The sequence below is a fragment of the Marasmius oreades genome, chromosome 10, assembly GCF_018924745.1.
Source record: "Marasmius oreades isolate 03SP1 chromosome 10, whole genome shotgun sequence".
Lineage (NCBI taxonomy): Eukaryota > Fungi > Basidiomycota > Agaricomycetes > Agaricales > Marasmiaceae > Marasmius > Marasmius oreades.
In genome coordinates, this window is record NC_057332.1 from 2,544,515 (window position 1) to 2,561,628 (window position 17,114).

General features: G+C 42.5%; 2 protein-coding genes across 2 annotated transcripts; both read right to left on the minus strand.

Annotated features, from left to right (window-relative positions):
* Window positions 1-3,622: 3,622 nt before the first annotated feature.
* Window positions 3,623-5,105, minus strand: E1B28_002846 (uncharacterized protein; the record flags this gene model as incomplete). Its single annotated transcript, XM_043159795.1, has 8 exons — window positions 3,623-3,910; window positions 3,970-4,050; window positions 4,106-4,235; window positions 4,288-4,429; window positions 4,491-4,593; window positions 4,644-4,845; window positions 4,900-4,942; window positions 5,000-5,105. 8 exons carry the CDS (start codon window positions 5,103-5,105, stop codon window positions 3,623-3,625), a joined length of 1,095 nt encoding a protein of 364 aa, XP_043003401.1.
* A 6,696-nt stretch (window positions 5,106-11,801) lies between these two features.
* On the minus strand, window positions 11,802-12,539 carry E1B28_002847 (uncharacterized protein; the record flags this gene model as incomplete). The annotated part of the gene is made up of 1 exon (XM_043159796.1): window positions 11,802-12,539. One exon carries the CDS (start codon window positions 12,537-12,539, stop codon window positions 11,802-11,804), a length of 738 nt encoding a protein of 245 aa, XP_043003402.1.
* Window positions 12,540-17,114: the final 4,575 nt, after the last annotated feature.

The window sequence follows — 17,114 nt, forward strand, 5'->3', positions numbered from 1 at the left end:
AAAAAAATTATATAAGCTTGAATTTGAATTCAGGGTGTATGAAAACCCCTAAAACGACCTAAGGACTGTCCAAAACCTCCTAAAACTGAGCGCAAGGGCGGGATTGGTGGGGTTGGTGGTACTCAACCAAAAAGGGAAGGTACCGGCAAATCAGCAGTGCCACCGGCAAATCTTCCCCGCGCGCGCGCGCTAGGTGTATTTAGAGCTCGCAAAGCCATGAAATTTATGGCTGGGTTGGCTCAGTTGGTAAATTGCCTGTCAGTCATTCACACTTTGAGGTTACAAGTTCAATCCCCGGGTAATTATTCTGTCATATCTTTAAATTAAACCAACTTGATAAATATAATTATTCTAACTAAGGTACCTAAAATAAATAAATATATACCATATATACAATGTGGAAAAATCCCGTGGGCAATATACCCTGTAGATTTTTACTTGTATACATCTTTCCAGCTTTATGTACATTTTAGTTACATGATGGACCGTACTTGTACATTTTAAATACATTTTGTGGGTTACTGTACATTTTAACTATATCTTGTAAAGTATTGTACTTTTTCAATACATGATGAGCACAAAACTGTACATTTTAGACATATTTTGTGGAATGCTGTAAATTTTAGCTACATAATATACAAAGTTGCACCCAATGGGGTGGTCACATCATGATGGTACAGGACACCCATCCTGTCCCAACTGTTCCAGGGATGTGGGCCCATACCATTCATGATACGGACTCTTGGGTTTTGCTGATGAACGCTTCCGCATTTCAAATCCGAGTCAAAGCTTCTCTTACTGATGCCAAGTTAACAGTCAAGTTCTTCCATTGGAGCCATCAACGGCACTGGTTGATTTCCGAGTCGGAGGTAACCGGTAACCGTACACTACGAAACCGGGGCAATTCTGGTCCACTCCTGATATATATGACCAAGTACTGTCAATCTGAGAGACATGATCAGTACATGATAATATATTGATCATTAAATCCCAATCTGAATTTGAGTGAACATTTATTAACAGTCTGTGCATAGATGAGCAGAATGTAATCAGAGCATGATAAGTGTCTGAAGTGCAAGCCCCAGTCTGATGATATCTGACAATGTATGGTCAGCTGCAGTGCAGATTATAATCAGACAGGGTCAGAATGCCATCACGGAGTCAACTACATTCAGACTTAAGACAGTTCATCATAGGTTGATCACAGTCCATCCTAATTCTGTGCAGCCTACTGTCAATATACCCCCAGCCTGCTTTTTGCTTACTTTAATTCCTTCAGAAGTAAATGGCACTGTAGACTAGAGCATTGGCCGGGGCAAGGCCGGGGGAAAAAATTTTTCGACTCCTGCAAAGAATGTGTTTCGGCACATGCATACGTCATTTCCCAAAATGTACATATTGTCACGCAGGGTAGGAATGCAAGCGAGCGGCAGAGTCAACAGCGCTCCAAAAGAGGTGGAGCTCTGTGGGTCCCTCAACAAATATGACCAAACACGGTGCGACAGTTAAATAGGTGACTGCCATTTCCCTTTCTCTGCAGTCCGTGAGTCTTAACTTCACTCCTTTTCCCTTCGTTGGACTGACACTCAGTGCCAGAGTTCCTACACACTGCGCCGTCACCTTGCTAACATTCCCTCTAGAACACCTCAAACATAAGTACTTGTGGCTATTGTTTCGGTGGCAGTGAGTTGACTGGGCAACGACAAGTTACAACTTACATTTTGAGCCAATTGGTTATTTTTCTTTTCTATGTTGATGTACTGTTCTGGTAATTTGTAATTTTTGGATTGTTTATAGGTAATTATTTATCTAAAATAATATGAAGTTTCTGATGCAAAATTTTTTACCTGAGATGACCACAACTTTGGGACAAAATTTAATTGGCAAGAACAGGCTGATCAAAATCCTTTATAGGTAACACATCTGGTCATCTCGGTCAGTCTGATGATGTCTGGTCTGACATTATCAGACTGGACTCCTCTGATCAGTTGGGTCAACCTGATTACTTACTCTCAGACTGGAAGGCTTTGATCAAATTTGAACTTGAGTATCAGATATAGATCAGGTAAGGTCAGGCTGATATTGGCTAATGGTGGCTAATGGTATTGACCAGTACATGAACATTTCGGTCCCTGTTTCGTGGTGCTAATATCTCAATGGCATCCGTTATGTGTCTCAGTGAGTCACGGTTCGAAGACCATAACTTTGTTTCTTTTTTCCCCAACCTCCCACACATTGGAGGCGATCGACTCGGATTGGCGTAATTACGGATCCTCGTACCTCGGACTCCATCGATGTCGTACCCTCAGCTCAAAGAGTCAACGTATCATCAGGACTTGAAAAAGACTTTGTCAACGATTCGTCTAAGGCTCTTTTTTGACCGGGACTTTCCACGATAGCAGTTCTATGGGCGTTTCCATGATCCTGACCTAAAAGCGAGAACATGCATTTCCGTGAACCGACTAAAATGACTGAATGCACAAGCCTCGGTGATTCCCACAACCGCCCTCGTTATCTCCACTAATCAGCGAATGAGGTGATGAAGGCGGTGAAGCGAGTCTGAAACCTGTTTGCAAGGATGGGGACAGCTGGCAGCAGTACCAAAGAACCATCCGAGTTAGGAAGTGGATTGAGTGAAGAAATTTACGAGGGCGGAAAAACGAACCTTGACTCAGGCCATAGTCATCGACGGCTCTCGGCATGAGTCCTAGTGGCCAAAGTACGCCTATCCGATGATTCAGAATAACGTTACGGCTGGGATAGCGACTGCCTCAACTCCGACTTTTGATGGGTGCCAGATAGGTCGCCTGGTAGCCGTCCTACAACCTGCACAGGTCTCGTTAGGACAAACTCAGTGAACTGGTCAGGACTACTCACCTCAAACGAACGCTTGGTCCAGCCAGACTTGGCTGCAATCTTCTTACTTTCATTATTCTATTCACCCGAGCGGTGACCGGTGATGAACGGATACTAACAACTTAGGATCCGCCACCGCCACCACCATGGGGTGGTAGGGAACATTCCGGCTGTTCCTTGTGTTTCAAAGTGCCACCTGACTCAGGTTCAAGAGTCGGGATGGTTGCGTTCACTAGTCTCTGGGAGGCGATTCATGCATCTGAAAACGTTATAGACTCCCTTCCTCTGGACTTGCAGCACCGTTTTTAGGGAGTCCTTATAGAAAGAAATTCCCCAGGTATCGCAACAATAGCAGAAGAGCCTGTCAAGAACACTGGGAAAGGGCTATAGAGATCACCCAGTTGGCTACTATGACCTTTTCTTTATAGCATGCCTACTTCTACAATGACGTTGAAGTACCGTGAATAATGTAGTATAAGAGGGAGTGTCATTAAATAAATGTTCGCGACAATGAATCACCGAGGACCTTACGATGGGGCAGACAGTCAGAGTTATAGTATAAACTAAAGCTACTCCTGATGAAAAAAAGTGGGAGAAAAAAAACGTGAACCTGGGAAGCGGCTCGGAAATGTAAAGCTTGAAGGCACGCAAAGAAAAAGAAAGCGCTGACAATAAAAAGATAAACATAAGTACAGGGGGTAAAATCTTACCTGCTTGCCACGGATAGGCGAAGTCGAGAAGGACCAGATTTGACGCATCACATCGCTCATCCTTGATGCCTCTCCAGCTCGAGACTCTTAGCTGACCTAGCCCAATGTAGAGGTTCCCCTCCATTATACGCAATACGGGCCGTTAAATGAAGGCCCGCCTGTTGGCGATTATCCTTATTCTCTCCGGGTAACGGCGATTCACTTTCATTCGATTGACTTGTCTCAGAGTTCGCGAAATGTAACGGCTGAGATATTTCCGTTGTGCGATCCCCTGAGCTGAACACAGTGTTGGCGTGTGATTTATCCAATGATACCATAATCACAATAAAGGTTGGATAGATGCCCTGGATTGATAGAAGTTAGTTAGAAGTGGAGAACTCGTAGCATACTGTTGCCGACGAACCGTAAGGCTGACAGCGATACCACGAATCAGCGTGTTGTTAGCGGGAGTCATGACATCAAAGCCCGCGATGAGGATGAGCAGCTGGAGGTCTGACGATTGAATCAAACAAAATAGTATGCAGAGAAGTTCGACCCACCCAGACTGCGCAATAGAGGAATCCGCTTTCAACGAGTAAGATAAGAACCTGTTCCGTTCGAGTGGAGAACTTTCCGGATGTTGTAGTTGTAGTAGTTTGAAACATTGGTTTTATCTGCTTCCAGTAGTTCCTGTTTGAATGGATTCAGGACCCGACATGAGGAGGTAAGAAAAAGCACCTACCATACTTTAAGAGCGATTAAAGAGGTCGCCATGGAGTTCGTGATGAGCGGCGGTAACGTTAGCACAAGGGAGAGCGTGTTGGGTCCTTGGGTGTTTCGCACAAAATCGATTATGGCCATCGTTGCGTTTGCAATGCTAGTGCCTAGTATTAATCGTAGTAAGGATATTATTAGAGCTTTGTATAAGGGGACCATGAGACTGACCTATCGTGCCCAACAAGCATACCGCAAGCAATAGCCAGACTCTCAGGCTGTGCGACCAGACTACCCAGGTTCTCCACACTACAATTACGTCCCCGAGAAGGAACTGTAAAAGACTCAGTGCGCAGGAAGGAGGGAGAATATAGATATCTTTACATTAAGCCTCATCAGCACTTCGGAAGCAAGTCGAAGGTCAAAAGTAAGGTTCCTCGTCATAGGTGCGTTTCGCCCATATGAGCTTGCTTGACGCAGACAAATCATCATGTCGATAATGATAACACCAAGGGAAGCGAGAAACATGACGCTCGTGAGGATAAGGAGAAATATTCTAGCACGGACTAAGCCAATTCCTTTGCGGCTTTTAAAATCAAAATTAGCATTGGCCAGATTTTGAGTGATACGGTGGACACACAAAAGCAGCCATGTTGAGACAATGAAAAGTAGAGCATGTATTCCTTGCACGAATAGAGTCAGCTGACAGCCAGTGACACATAGGGAAGTGCAGGACTCACCAAAGAAAAGGAACTCCAATCCGATCCTGATAACAACATGCTGGACAGCAAGGACTTGAGAATCGGTAAGGTAGTTGGCATTTATCGACGTTGCAGCAATGACCATGGTGGGTAATCAAGAAGAAATAAAGAGAAGGGATTTGAGGGAAAATTATCGAAACAATCCTATCATTGATCCTTCCTTTTTTATACCTGTAGCTTGCAGGCCAGGGGAGGAAACTTGAATGTTGTAGGTGGAATGAAAGCTTATTTCACCCACTCGAATCTGATATTGTTTGTTGAATCGGATTCCATCAACATTTTCTCAGTGGGTCTTGACTGAATTCTGAGCACTTGAGCAGCCTGTTCTAAAGGATGCACTGATGGCGTTCAAAGGAGCCTGAGAATTTGGAAGCACATTATAACACATCACCAATTGATATACTGATGTCATCGCCCAAGCTCCAAATCGGAACCTATTGGGGTTGAAAAGAAGGCGCCGCAGTCCACCTATTACGATATGTACCCACGCTCAACAGTTAGAAGTTTGTTATAACTTGGTATCATTCATACCAGCGCCGAATAGTGATTAACCACGAATTGGTGATCTGAGAGGCCCCTCGATTGCGGATTTTGTTAGGAATGCAGAGTTTGTAGTGATGTTACTAAGAAAAGACTTTGGATGCGATATTGTCACTGTTAGGAGAGAGAGAACGAGAGTGATGTGACAATCCGGGTTGAACAATCATGTGACACTGACACTGTTGTTGAGGGCAGGTTAGATCTATTAACAGTCAATCCCCTGTTTCATATTCCATCCAACCATCTATCTATTGACCACAGCCCCAACTAGCTGATGGTGTGGTGACTCAATTTAGTATCAACTATCCAACTATTGTAGTTAAGCCTGCAGATGTTGCAATCAATAATAAATGGGTGTTACAGGAATTCTGTACTATATAGTCTATCAATAAACAAGCATTGCCGACTTGTCCGACTTTTTTCAGCTTTTTCCCCACCAAAAATACAAGAAAGTCAACAAGCCGCAATCTATGTCCCTTTTGAGACAAGTCAGTGCTGAGTGCAGACATGCAAATAGAAGTAAATCAAGTTACATAAAATTTGGAAAGAGTTGAATACTGTAATGACAGCTTTTCAGTTTCTCCTATCTATATATGGTTGAAAAAGTGACAAGAAGTAGCTTGTAGCTTGTCTGCCATCAAAAAAGCCAAAAAACATTATGTCATTTTACTAATGCAGTACTAGTAATAGGATACTGGCAGGGACTGAGGAAGAATCCCAGCATGATAAACTGGAGGATGAGAAGGACACTGTCTGGGATTCCACTGAACTGAAGGTGAGGATTGGCAGTAAGGTATACAAGATGGAATTGGGTGAAAGGATTCTGCATAAGGAGGGGGACAATGAGGATGGGGCATAGATAGAGATTGTGTATGATAAAGACAAGATGCGATTGAAGTGGCTGAACTCGAAAAGGGAACAGACATAGGAGGCATAAATTGATTGTAAACATGAGGACAGTAATAAGATGAAGGAAGGGTTATACATAGGTAGTATGTACAGAAGAACAGGTGCAGGCATAGTGTGAGGCAGATCCAGCCCTCTGAACCAAGGAAGAGGATAATATGAGAAGTGTGAAAAGGCAAATGGAGGTTGGACACCAGGTCCAGTTTGATGTTGGTACAGTTGGGAGGACTGGCGAGGATAGTCTTGACCAGAAGAATGAGTTGAAGTGTCCAGCTCTGTAGAATGATGATGGCAATGACAATGGTGAGTATGAGGCGTATGAAAATTCTGAATTGAGACTGCTTTAGTCACCCATTAGTCTGGATTGCAGGGAACAATTATGCTACAAACCATTCCAAGTGTTGTCCAGTAACAATAATAATGAGAATCCTGATGGTAACTAGAAAACAACAATAGGAGAATTGGTGTCAGGTCTGCATGATGATTTTGACAAAATATAGAATATTTTCTATGTTTTATGATTATTATATGGGTAAATCTGAAGAGATACACAAGTACTAGGGCTGAGTCCTACACTGCTAGTAGAAGGCTTCAGAAGTTGGCATACTCTGACAATCTTACTGCCAAGATAATAAACCAGCTTCAAAAACTGTAGAAATGAACCTCGGAAGTAATGGTTGGTCTCATGGACTTCTTAGCCATGTTAAGGGAATGACTGAATCAGTGATGGCTGATCAGAATACTCTGCCGAAGTAGTGGCAACTTCCAAATCAACTTAGAAATAAGTCTGGCTATTGCTCAGATGTGCAGACTTCCATCCAAGGTGATCTGCAGAAAGGAATTTCCAATGAGTAGAGATCTGACACATAGATGCACATCTGGCAATGACTAAAAGTGGAAATTGGCCACTGGCTGTGTACATCCGAAGAAGGCCGACTACTTCCAATGTCTGAAACACTGTTGTGCCTGTTCTATACAATACTATAAAAGACTTCAATTTTTACATTTAAGAAAGAAGAACAGATAATATTTAGCGGAAATAGAGGACTAGAGATAGCCTGAACTGCTAGTCAAAACCCTAGACCTCTGATTGAAGGAAATTGAATAGAGAGAGATCTTCAAGAAGACAAATCTGAAACATGCTCTCAAAAGTTAAATTTATTCTCAATCTCAATCTCAAAACTCAAAACTCAATTTCCAAAAATTCAACTCAAACCTCAATGTCTCTAAAACTCAACTCAATCTCACCTTGACAGGAAAGGTTGAGAATATGAACGGGGTTAGATATTTAAAGTTCAAATAATTGAGAGTAAGTAGATAAGTCTATACTAGAGTCAAGGATTATTATAGAGAACAAAAGTAAAGTTATCAGTGTTGCTTGTATTTAAGCAAGGGTGAGATGAAGGGTCATGGTAACGTTTCATGCATTTTGTTTAAACCAGAGACATCACGACATCTCTCAACTCAAACTCAAATCAAAAATTTAAATTTATTTTGAGTGACCTCTTGAGTGCCCACTGTGAACAATATTATTAGTAGCTTTGAGCCCTGTAGAATATAGTAATCTCAATCATGCTCTCAGAATTTAATCTCAATGTCTCAAAAATTCAATTCAATCTCAATCTTGAAAGTCTAACTTAAAATCTCAATTTTTCAAAAATCAACTTGTTCTCAAATTGAGTTGTTCATACAGTAGTTCAAGTAAATTAAAGTATATAGATAAGTGTATACTAGAGTGAATGGTTTATTATTCAGAGTGCATGTTGAGGCTACTAGTGTTGCTTGTATTTAACCAAGACTGAGATGCAGGGTAGTGTTAACTGTTTTGATTGTGTTACACCCACACACATGCCATATCATGTACTTAGAACAAATTGCTTAGCACTTTGTTTTTCTAAGTACATGATATGGCATGCATGTGGGTTACTGGCCAGTCTTGAATCACTTGGACCTTCGTTGGATCCATGCAAATGCCTGCCTGACAGAGAGACAACTACCCCTAAATACTCGACTGAGGTGGTATGAAACTTGCATTTCTCGGGCTTGAGGTGCAAGTCATTCTTTTCTAGCCTCTGCAATACTTCAGAAACATTGCAAATATGTTGTTCTTCAGTTTGCGAGTAAATTAGAATATCGTCAAGGTAAACAATGACATTGATGTCCACCATGTCATGGAAGATTTCATTCATGAACTGTTGAAACATGGAAGGTGTGTTGGTAAGTTCCATGGGCATAACCAAATATTCAAAAGTACCATACCTTGTCCTGAACGCTGTTTTCCATTCATGACCTTCAGCTACTTGAACATTGTGGTATCTGGCTCAGAGATCCAGCTTGGTGTAGATAATGGACTTCCAAAGTTGATCTATAAGGTTACTAATCAGGGGAATAGAGTAGTTGTTCCATTTTGTGAGTCAATTAAGGGCGCAATAATCAATGTATAGTCGAAGAGTTCCGTCTTTCTTCTTGGCAAACAGAACTGGTGCTCTGATTGGCAAGTTTGAAGGCTGAATGAATCCCTTGTTGAGCATTTTGTTGATATGAGTCTTCAGGGGATGTAACTCGGTCTCAGACATGTTGTATATTCTGCCAATTGGAGGGTACTCATCGTTAATCGTATCCACACAGATATCATATGTTTGATGTTGGGGAAGGACCTTGGCTTTGTGTGCGGAAAAGACCTTATCAAATCCATGATAAGCACTGGGGGCAACTTTTTCAAATTTAATATGTTCTTTGGGTGTCATCAATGCATGTCCTTGGTCATCACAAACGTTAACAGCTGCCAGCCATGGTGTAAATTCAGAAGGTGTGTATGGTCAAATGCTAAGCAAGTAGGCTTCAAAACCATCCTCTACTAATGCTAGGAAGTTTCGGGCAGCCACAAAATTGATGTAAGGGGTGCTAGGCTTCAGACTTCTGTTTTCAATGGGTGGTTGACTAGGAAGACGTGAAATCGATGTAAAGGACAGATTGTGGGGGATGGATGCTGCCAATAGTTCCTTTCCGTTGAAAGAGAACATTAAATCCTTCCAATTTATTGGGGGATTATACTTTTGTAACCAAGGTGGTCCTAAGACTATGCATGCTGAAGGGTGCAACTTAGTGATTAGCAGTTGCTTGCCTTCATGTTTCGTACTGTCAGTGAAGATCAGATCGGCTGACAATACATGTGTAATAAGACCAGCAGAGGTGTCTTGGCCATTGAACAGCGTGGGCACAATGGGTTTGGGGAGTTTTCAGATTCTGGAGGGGAATTTCTGAGCTTCTTCGCCATCTACAAAGAGTCGGGACACTCTGCAATCAATCAGGGAGGGTACTGGGGGGGGGGGCTTTGAGCAAAAAGAGATGTGCAGGAATAAGAAATGCCTCCTCAGAGCTAGAGGTGATGGAGACTCATTCTGGTCCTGAGAATGAGGGATTAATATTAACGGTGGAGACTATAGCAGAACATAATTGTACCTCTTCATCGCCATATCTTCTTCCACATGCTCTACTCATATCAGAATTGATTTTTTTGACATGTGAAGGGGGTTGGGGGATGTGGGGACTCAATTCTCCCCCTTCTCGAGGTCCTGAGTCCCATGCTCATTTCCCAACGCATGGTCAACTTTGTTCGTGTCCTCAGATGTCTCATTTTCATCAGTACTTTCCAGTAGATAAGCGTCACCGTTGCCATCAAATGTATAGGTTAGGATATCACTATCCATGGGTAAGTCATTGAACGTGAATTCAACTCTTCCGGAAGCTCAATCCACAGGAGTACTATCAACCGGTGGGTTGGTACAGTTGCGACCGAAGTGACCAGACTCACCACACCTAAAGCAAAGACCATTTGCCATCCGTTTTTCTCTTTCCTGCCTTGAAATCCTCATCATGGGTGAGTTTTCATGTCGGACTGAGTCCTGAGCAGCTCAGGCTTGGGCCAAATCATTTTTGGTTGAATCTCATACTCTTGGTCCTGTTCAGCTACCTTTCGGAGGATTAGTTGAGGCTGCAGGTTGGTTAGAGGCAGAAGATCAATTATAGTAAGATTGTAAACCTCCAGTATATGTATTTTGCAGTCAACTAGTCAAGCCGCTGTCAGTAAGTGCTTGTCGAGCACCATCAATTTCCAACAACTTTTCAACTGCATCACAGTATTCAGATAGAATTCCTCCTACATATGTTAATCGGTTGCGTAACTCTTTCTGTATTTGAGCTATGAAATGCCATTTTAGTGCTTGTTCATTATACTGTGTGAGTAGCACAGCATCTTTGAAACATACCGAAAATTCTGCAAATGTTTCACCAAATTTTTGAGTTACTTTATCCAAGCTTGCTTGGGCTTGGAGCCACTCATCATACACACCAAATAGTCATCTCATTTCATCTACAAAGTCTATCCACACATGTAATGCTGCCTTAATAACTCCTTCATTCAGCTCTTTTTCTGCCCAGTTTTAAAAGGTACGTCCAGCAGTGCCTGATAGATACAATGAAGCGAATTGAACCTTGTCTTGGTCAGTTACATAGATGTGAGGTTTGGCAACAAACATACAGATGCATTCATTGATAAAAGCTCTGAATTCCTCATGTTTTGTACCATCAAACTCACGCAGCTTCTTGATCTCCAATTTGCTTTCTTGGTTGATCGCATTGTGCAGAGATTGATCTTCCTGATTTTGATTTAAAGTAACCACCTGTACTGTTGGTACTGTGGGTCCTGGTGGTGGTCTGGTGTTAGGACTTGGTAACTAAACCTGTAGTTTCTATTTACGAGGGGTGATTAGGAAGTAAAATGTATGTAGTTAGAGGTAGTGTTGGGTTGTTGTCTAGCTTTGAAAGCTGGCTGTTGAGGGTGTCTAGCCTGGAGGCTGGCTGTTGGGTGATGTCTAGCTTAAAAGCTGGCTGGAATAATAGTTTCACACTAGGTGGCTGTTTGTAGAGACAGAATATAATTCAGCACTACTATGAGAAGTTAAATGGGTTACAGAGTGAAGGGTCAAGAACAGTTAAAAAGGGTTAAAAATATCGAGGTTAAAATGGTTAAAAATATCAAGGTTGAGGTTTTGGTGCCAAAACCTCAGGGTTTATATACTGTAGTGTTATCTATATGAGTTAGTTTACTTATCTATGTATGACTAGGTTTACTATGTAAATGAATGGAAAGATAAAAGATTGAGTCAGAATGACTGTGTGTGAGTGAAGTATATACTTAGTGGAGAGATAACATGGGAAATATTGATAAGGAATGACTGTAGAGTGAGTCGTGAGGCCGTAATGACTGAGGGGATATCACATGTGAATTGAGTGGGGGTTGCTGATAATGAGGATCTATGATAAGATTAGTACTTTAGGAGAATTGCTGGGGGTACTTTGTGCTGGTTAGCAGGGTATGGTGGGCCTGAAAAGTGAACAGTTTGTAACATCTGGGAGGCAGTGGAGGTCCTGGTGGCAGAGGTGGAAGTGGAGGTGGAGATGGAGGGCCTGGAGGTGTTGGCAACACTGGTGGTCCAGAAGGAGGGGGAGGTGGCAGTGGCCCAGAAGGTAGTGATGGAGGTGGACCTGTTGGTGGTAACGATGGAGGAGGACTACATGGTGAAGGCCCCGGGGGTGGTAGACCTGCTGGAGGAGGAGCTGAATGACCTGATAAACCAGAAGAACCGACTCCAGGGGTGAAGTCAAAGTTCGATCTGTGCGGTCCCCCATATACCGTTCCAGTGGTTCCATAAGACCCCATGGAAGCAACACCGGGGCAAACCAGGTGTTGTTGCTCATAACCCATACAAAATGGTGTTACTGGTGGCTGGCGAATGTGTTGTTCAGCTCCTTGGGGGGGACTGTAAGGTCCTACAAAGGGGGGCATAGTAGGTGGTGCTGGTAATGGTCTGGCTGGAGGAAAAGAACCAGACTGTGGTGCCTGGTAATGCAGTGCTGGAGGGATAGATGGAATGTCATGTGTGTTGGATGGAAGACCGTGATTCCCAAGGTCTCTATGTGACAAAAACGATTGATCTTGATTGTTCACAGATTCAGAGGGTAGGGGAGGGTGGTCCAATCTTCTATGACCACCACTTTGCTGGACCATCATTGCGATCTTGAAGGTTACTGCCAACTTGAGTTGAGGTTGATGGTTGGTTATTGCCAGTCAAAGTCATTGCAAATATTTGGTGTTTTCTGCTAACATCATACACCTGTTTTTCAGACTGTGAGCTCTCATTTTGTCGATTTATTGGGGACCCAGTCTTACTTTCTGTCAGTTCAGACTCCTCCTGGATAACCGCAAAGCGATCCGCATCTTCCATTGACTGCCAAAAGCAGTCGATGGTCAAAACCTTCAATCAACTGCTAAAATGGTCGATTTTGGGTAAAAGTCTTGATGGTAATGTTCTCGTTTGATGTCTCCAGGGAGTTTCTATGTTGTTAGTATGATACAGTGTGGATGAAGACTCACCTTCTTTCCACTTTTCCTTTCTTTCCCATCACGACAACCTCTCTTCACTTTTATCTTTCATCTGCTTCTGCTTCTCAGTTTCTCTTGACCCTTCCAGATCCTGTTGCCTTGCTGCTTGCTGAGGCAAATGGGGAGGTGCATTGATGTGGTGGAAGCATGAGAATGGGAGGGAATTGGTGGCTGTGTAGCTGTGGTTGGACTGTTATGGTTTGGCTTTCTCATGATTTTGTCATGTCTGGCAGCATGTGTTAGACCCTTGGGCATTTCAGTGGAATCCTTCTCCCTTTTCCCATTACTTCCATTGTCAATTAATCTTCTCCTTCTCTCCTCTTCTGCATCCTCATCAATTGGTTCAACAACTGGCCAGTGTGGAGGGGGGGAATCTGAAGGATAACGAACAGTATGGTTTTGGACAACTTGGGCTTTAGATGCGTGGTTATTTTCTCTTTCCAAAGCCAAGTTCTAATTATCTGACACTTTTTCCTGTGGATATTTGACTTGACTTGACGTACTACAACTAGAGTCATCTTCAACGATATAACCTGTGCGCTTTGAAGAAATGGCTGCCAATGATCTCTCTTGATATGTCGGGATTTCCGGAGCAAAACAGACTGACTGTCGTATGGTATTGCTCCATGTCAGTACTGTGACTTAGTTGACTATGCTACAAGGTTCTTTTTGCACTTTAAACAGTGCTACGGAGCGATATTTATCATATTAAGAACTAGAGTGAGCCCAAATTGCTAGTTAAAGCTAGTGCCACTAGGAGAATGTGCCGTAGGTGCAGCTAGACCAGTTAGAGAGAGCCGTGGATCATGTCAGAAAACTGTATGACCATTTGAAACCTGTAGAACACTATGAGCAGAGGACTTAGGCAGTAATTCACCGAGTTCTACTCTCTACATTCTACTATGCACTGGCATATCAAGGGATTGTACTATTAGGAGACTTGTAGTCTTCACAGAGCCGTTCATAGCAGAACTTAACAGAGTCAAAAGACCTTCATACTAGGAGTACCTACTTCTACAGGGGATTTAGTTGACAAGAAATTGGACATAGGACCACACAGACTAGGAGAAATTTGATATGACCATAGATCAAGTTCCAATCTGAGGAAAAGACAAAAAGACATGATACAGATCCCAGATCACGGGTAGAGTACCTAGGAACCAGGCAGGGATGAACAACGGATCTTGGAGTCCGCACTGTTCATGTGCTACAGGAGTTCAGAACTCTGGATCCATATGCTGGAGCTACTTGGACACACAAAGTCCATATGATTTGATAATGTCGAAATGCAGGATAAGGTCTGTAGGCAGGAAATACCACATGGTACGCCTATGTAGGTCCACTCTACATGCTGAAACAAGAATGAAGAACGGTCCAGACTGGTCCAAAACATATGATTCGAATACAGAAAAGCTCCATAGACAAGATTCTGCACATGTAGTGGTCCCTAGCGATAAGATTTCGCATGGATTTGTAGCTATGGTGCATTATTTTTAGAGATGAAACAAGTAGAGATAGGATTACAAAGCTAGTGTAGAAGTAGTATAAAAGCTGCTCATGTATCCGTAGAGAAAGAAGTACTACCTGTGCATAGGAAAGTCCTGAGTGGGTTGTGCATGAGTAACTGCTCTTGACACCCAATAGAGAGATTTGCCCTGTCTTTGCGCAGTGATACAATAAGATTTGATTTGAACTATATGAGACCGTTGAGGTCAAACTAGAGAACTATATGTCTGTAGGCCGGCGAGGTCTTGATTACTGTTTCATGATCTGTCAAGGGTCTTAGCTTTCGTGTCCGCCAAGGACTTAGTTTTCATGTCCGTCGAGGGCAATAGTCTCCCAATCGTTCGAATTAGTCTTACCGTAGACGAAATTCATAGTCCCACTTAGTCCACTGGACAATAAACAGAGCCCCTACAAACCCTAGAACCCCTGTAGCTGTGGTGTTTTACACTTGCAGTTGCACATTAATTTTATAAGACCTCCATACAATATTGAGACTGTGATCTTGTGTAACCTTTGCCAAGCAGTCCACCCTTGCAATCTTTCCTGGTGTGTAGAGTTATTGATAGACTTTACATGGAGGTTTACTAGTTTTTGGGTTGATTTGGTGTTGGTGCTACTCCCATAGCTCTGATATTAGGTTGACTCTTGAGTGGTATACTTTGCCCATTACTGGTAAAAGACTCTACGGCGGCTGAGGAGCCTTTTGATGAAGAAGCAGAGTTCGTGAAAGTAGATAATATTGAGACCGTAGATTCGTTCGAAACCTTAGAACAGGAAGAAGACGGATTGGAAGTGGGTTCAGTAGTTCACCGAGATGTTGTGGAAGTTTATCACACTGAGTTAGATTCTGAAGAAAAACAGAAGGTCATGATATTAGCTGGATTGTCCAAGGGACTCAGATGTGTCTTTCCTGAGGTTAACGGTTCTACGGAAAGAGTAGAAGCGGTGATCAACAGTGGATCACAAATAATCATGATTGACACATGGCTTGCTCAAGGATTAGGCTTGCAATGGGATCCGAATTCAGTGATTCACATGCAGTCTGCCAATGGACAACTGAAACCAACACTAGGAGTGCGCCGAAATGTACCTTTTAAGTTTGGTGAAGTAACAGTATACTTGCAGCTTCATGTAGTGGAGAAAGCTCCCTTTCAGATTCTCTTGGGTAGACCTTTTGATGTCCTAACGGAATCAAAGGTGCAAAACTTCAAGGATGGAGATCAGTGGGTTACAGTTTCATGCCCAAACAAAGGAATTCAAAGTGTCATCCCTACATACATGAGAGGGGAAGGCATTAAGATAAAACCTAAGCGGGAACCAACCCTATGGACGCAGAGTCCAGAGGAAGTGCAGAAAGAAAGAGAACAACGAGGGACTGAATCTTCAAACTTTCAGTCCAACTTGATGAATTGATAGAGGATCAAGGAGAGGTGGCTCTACAAATATCCGTAGATGCTCACGGTGTTCTACGAATTGAAAAATATAAAAATTTGATAAATACAAAATTCTCTCCTATGGAGCTGGCTGGAGCCTTCATAGAAGCTTCAAATAGTGAATGGACTACTAGTCAGTCTGATTCAAGAGTGATGGAAAACATTGATATAAATGAAAAAGACCAAAAACACATAGAAGATACAAAACACAAAAACAGTGCTTCTATTTCTCCTTGTGCTACAGACAGTTTTCTTTCTTTATATTCATCAGCACCAGTTTTGAACTCCCTAGATTCCATACATGATGAATCTATGGAACGAGAATGGTTGCTTTGTACTAGAAGAGGTTCAACCCCCAAAGGCTTCAACAGCCAAAAATTGGCCCATTAATCTGACTCTTCTCAACAAGATAAGATAGATGAGCTTAGTGAGGTCACTGTAGAAGGCAGAGCTTTACTATTGAAGGCTCAAGACACCCATAGTCTATGTGAACTTGTGGATTCGCTTAGTACAAATTTCAAGGATCTCGCTGATGCGTCGAAAATTGAAGAAAATCCAAATAAATTGATACCCCTGTTGCTCCAACTACGAAATTTTGTAGGGAGTGCAGTTGAAAATGAAAAGGCATTCGGTACAATGCTAAATGAAGCATCTACACTAGTAAACTATCATCGGAGAATGTACAAGAATCACCACCAAACTGACAACTGTATAGCTTTGGATTTGGATAGGTTAGCTAAGAACCCCGAGAAAAGTGGAAAGACTTTGTTCAATGAACTAGCTTTTCATAAGGAAAGATGGTTGCAAGTCTATGGGACTATAGACAACTTTCCTAAGGACTTTTATATGGGCGAAACCCTGATAGATGAGAGTTTATTGTCTACAGATTCTCTAAATGTCTACATTATCGAACTTGATGTGTGTGTACAAGAGATTGGGCTTGCTCTATGCAACTTAGAAGGGGAGCTTTCAAGAGAAAATCTTCCTACGAATTCATATAGCACATTCTTGAGTAGCTCGTAGTCTATAGAGTGTGAGAACTACGTTTCCCAAGGTGCTATGGCACTTGGAAAAGATACAGTTCAATCGGTCTATGGAAAATACAAGCCAGTAGCGCTTAAAGTCCGACCACAATTGGCTAAGATGCCAGAAGAATTCCGAGTTCTTAGGAATATTACTGGGGATCTGCTTGAAGGGATGCCAGTACTATCGCCGCACCCTCCTGAATTCAGTCCAGGAGAACGGTATACAGAAGAACGTAAGG